At 33.5% G+C, this 3,260-nt stretch overlaps 1 protein-coding gene across 1 annotated transcript; it reads right to left on the bottom strand.

The window, feature by feature from the left end:
* Positions 1–1,572: 1,572 nt before the first annotated feature.
* On the bottom strand, positions 1,573–2,823 carry LOC129792525 (enoyl-CoA delta isomerase 2). The gene is made up of 2 exons (XM_055831631.1): positions 2,334–2,823; positions 1,573–2,189 (listed from the first exon to the last, which is right to left on the bottom strand). The coding sequence occupies exons 1-2, from the start codon at positions 2,700–2,702 to the stop codon at positions 1,794–1,796; spliced, it is 765 nt and encodes a 254-aa protein (XP_055687606.1). The 5' UTR covers positions 2,703–2,823; the 3' UTR covers positions 1,573–1,793.
* Positions 2,824–3,260: the final 437 nt, after the last annotated feature.

Raw genomic sequence — 3,260 nt, forward strand, 5'->3', positions numbered from 1 at the left:
AAAGCACACAAAATTTCACCCAAAACATTCAAAATTTCAAAACATTGTAAAATTACCGGTTTTGAAAGTTACATGAAAATTTCACATCTCTTGCAAATCAATGAAAGATTCGCAGGATTAATGCTGAAAGCTTTGGGAAATGTAATATTTGTCTGGAAAGATTTTTTTATTTACAATTTAACCCTTTCGTGCCATCAAGAAACATTGAAATATTCGATCTTAAAATCGCGATATTTATTCTGTGGATATCAGTAAAACAATTAAATTTGCTAAGATTCGAGAAAGAAGAATGTTTAACGTTTGAGCCCATTGAGTCAACCAACATGATTCAAAGAACGCGAATGTTAACTCTTTAACCCTTTGAGTACCATATTTTACATAATTGAACATATTTTCTTACTTAGTTAATTTATATAAAATAATAATCTATCACAATAAATGCGAGCATGTCTCGATGGTTCCTAAACATTTTAGAGCTCACAGAAAGATCAGTTATTAAAAAAAAAATGGAAAAAAGAACTACAAAAAAGCAGAATAATTTATTAACTTCTTCATAAGAAAATCTTTCATTTTAGGAGACAATCGGGGATACGCATAACCTTGTAAGAAACAAAAATAAGAATAAGAAATCGCTATATTTTCACATATTCGCCTGGTATGGGATGAGACTTAACTTAAAAAAAAGCTGTGTCAGAAAGAAACACAGCTAATACCTTGTCAAAAAACAGCGACAAAGCAATAATAGTTGTGTGAGATATTTCTTCTTTATAGGTTGTTTATTTTATCTGCAGATTTTATATCATGAACTTTTCATCAAGTCCTTAGTTCAGTTTTTTTCTCAGGAGTCAACTTCATCACACGTGAGTTTATAGTTTTGTTGAACGAAACAGAGAAGTCTATTAAACCGATCATAACATTATCGGTCAACACAGCTTATACCCGTGTTTCATACTTTGCTTGAGCTTTGAGGATAGATTTCTTTGCAATATTTGATTGTGTTTGTATCTTTCTCCTTTAATTGAAGTTGTAAGCTTCCACAAATTCCTCTGTTCTTTCAGAAGATGCTTAGTCTCACAATCAAAAATATGCAGATTATAGATGTGTGAATCGAAACAGCAGTCGAACCTACCTATCTCATCAAGGAGTTATAATATCTCATTTTTTTTTAGTCTCGACTGCTGTTCCGATTCACACATTCATCGCAATAACAATAATTTAAGTGTTACTATTGCTGTTATTCCCTGTCCATAAAAATGATCGATTCATGGAAATTTTGTTATTCCAGATGCATCATTGTTGCGTGCATTTAGAAGATTTCGAGCAAATTCTTTGATGATCTTCAATATCGGAAGCAATTTCAAACAGAATATAAATGAATTAAAAATTGGCATATTGTTCTCGAACCATAAAACTGTGACATCTGCTGAATCACAATAATCGCTTTGTGCTTTTCTGATGAGAGCTAAAACCGTGTTCAGTTTTCCAGAGGGATTTCTTTTTTTTTCAGATCATTATACTCATCTTTATTCTGATTGTGTGAATAATCACCTTACAAGAAATGAATTAATAAACTTTTTAAAATTATAAACTTTTTTCTTTTATTGGTAAAAATAACCCATGTCCATGAATAATATCTTATTTTTCACAATCGTCCAGATTTTTTATCCTTTAACATTGTACTCTTAGTACAATATCCTCACTTCTTCAAAAATTCTTGTATCCGGAAGGAACTCCTTTACTCCCATACGCTTTTAACACCATCACCCGTAATTATTTTCTTCAATATCCTTAATTTATAGAGAAGATTTTACTTTTTTCTGCATGAATTCCATTGCAGCTTGAATACATTCTTCCGATGTAATCCTTTCTCCAAGGGCTTCATTTTCAACAATATTAGCCGCCTCTAACTCTTCAGTCTCAAACCTTTTAATTAAACTTTTTGTTGTCATAATGGATTTGTAGGGTAGTTTGGCAAAACCCTCAATTCTTGGCCATATTTTTGTATTCAAATCCTTCATGGAGAACACCTCAGAGACAAAATTAAACTGAAGAGCTTCCTGGGCTGTTAGCTTATGGTTCAACAGGAGCATTTCATTTGCTTTACTTTTTCCCAAAATCCTTGGGAATGTCACAGATGAACACCCCTCAGCACACAGGCCGAGAGATGTGAATGGAGTGTAGAAGTAAGCCTGGAATATAAAAAAAAACATGTTAATAAAGTTATTTTATTGAGGGTTTACAAAAACAAGGATGAAGTTGCAACTTTGTTGTGTTTTTGCTACAAGAGTATTGAGACGTCACAACTTCAGCCCCACGTCCCTGAATTATCTTACATCTTTCTCCGCGTAGATTACATCGCAAAGAGCAGCAGTTGTTGCTGATATTCCAATGCAAGGTCCATTGACAACTGCAATTAAAAGCTTGGAGAATGTGTAGAAAGCTTTGACTAGATTAGTGAGAATTGCCTTTCTCTCTTCCTCCGGTACTGGATCGGAAAATGCACCAGCTATATCATTGCCTGAGCTGTAGAAGTTTCCTGCTCCGGTTATAGCTAAGACGGTTACAGTGTCATCCTTGTCAGCATCCAGAAGGGCTTTTGTAAGATCCAAGTAACCTTGTCTGTTCAGAGCGTTTCTCTTTTTGATGTTATTTATGGTGAGGATACGTAGCCTTCCTCGATTTTCAATTTGAATCACAGACATTTAGAAGAATCTTCGTACTTACTTGGGGTAATGATAAAGAATGAGAATATTATGAGTTTCTGATAGATAATAAGAGCGGTCAAAGTGATAAAGTAATTACCCCACTAACGCAGAGATTCGTACTGTGAAATATCGGAGATATTGCATATGATTTTCATAGGACATATCGTAGGAAAATCTCTGTTATTACCTTAACCCTTTGAGGATTTTGCTGGCCACCGCACCGTGGCCAATTCAATATTATTTAAATCGTCACAGAATTAAATCTCTTAAACATATCATGATAATTTCTACATCTGTGTGTAAGAAAGTTTAATTACTTCAAGATCGTTGAAAGAAAACTCGGAAAAATATTTTCTTTTGGGAGAAAATGAAGATCAAGTTTTTGAGGTTAGAAACCTCGATCCTAAAAGTGTTAACACTTGACCAATTTAACCAACAGACGAGCCAGATAACGCGAAAAATTGTTTTTAGTCAAAAAGACAAAATTTGAGGGAAAAATCAAAAATTTTCCATTTTTCCAATGGATTGGGAGTGATCCCAAAAATCATTTCTTTT

Source organism: Lutzomyia longipalpis, chromosome 3, assembly GCF_024334085.1.
Source record: "Lutzomyia longipalpis isolate SR_M1_2022 chromosome 3, ASM2433408v1".
In the NCBI taxonomy this organism is placed as follows: domain Eukaryota; kingdom Metazoa; phylum Arthropoda; class Insecta; order Diptera; family Psychodidae; genus Lutzomyia; species Lutzomyia longipalpis.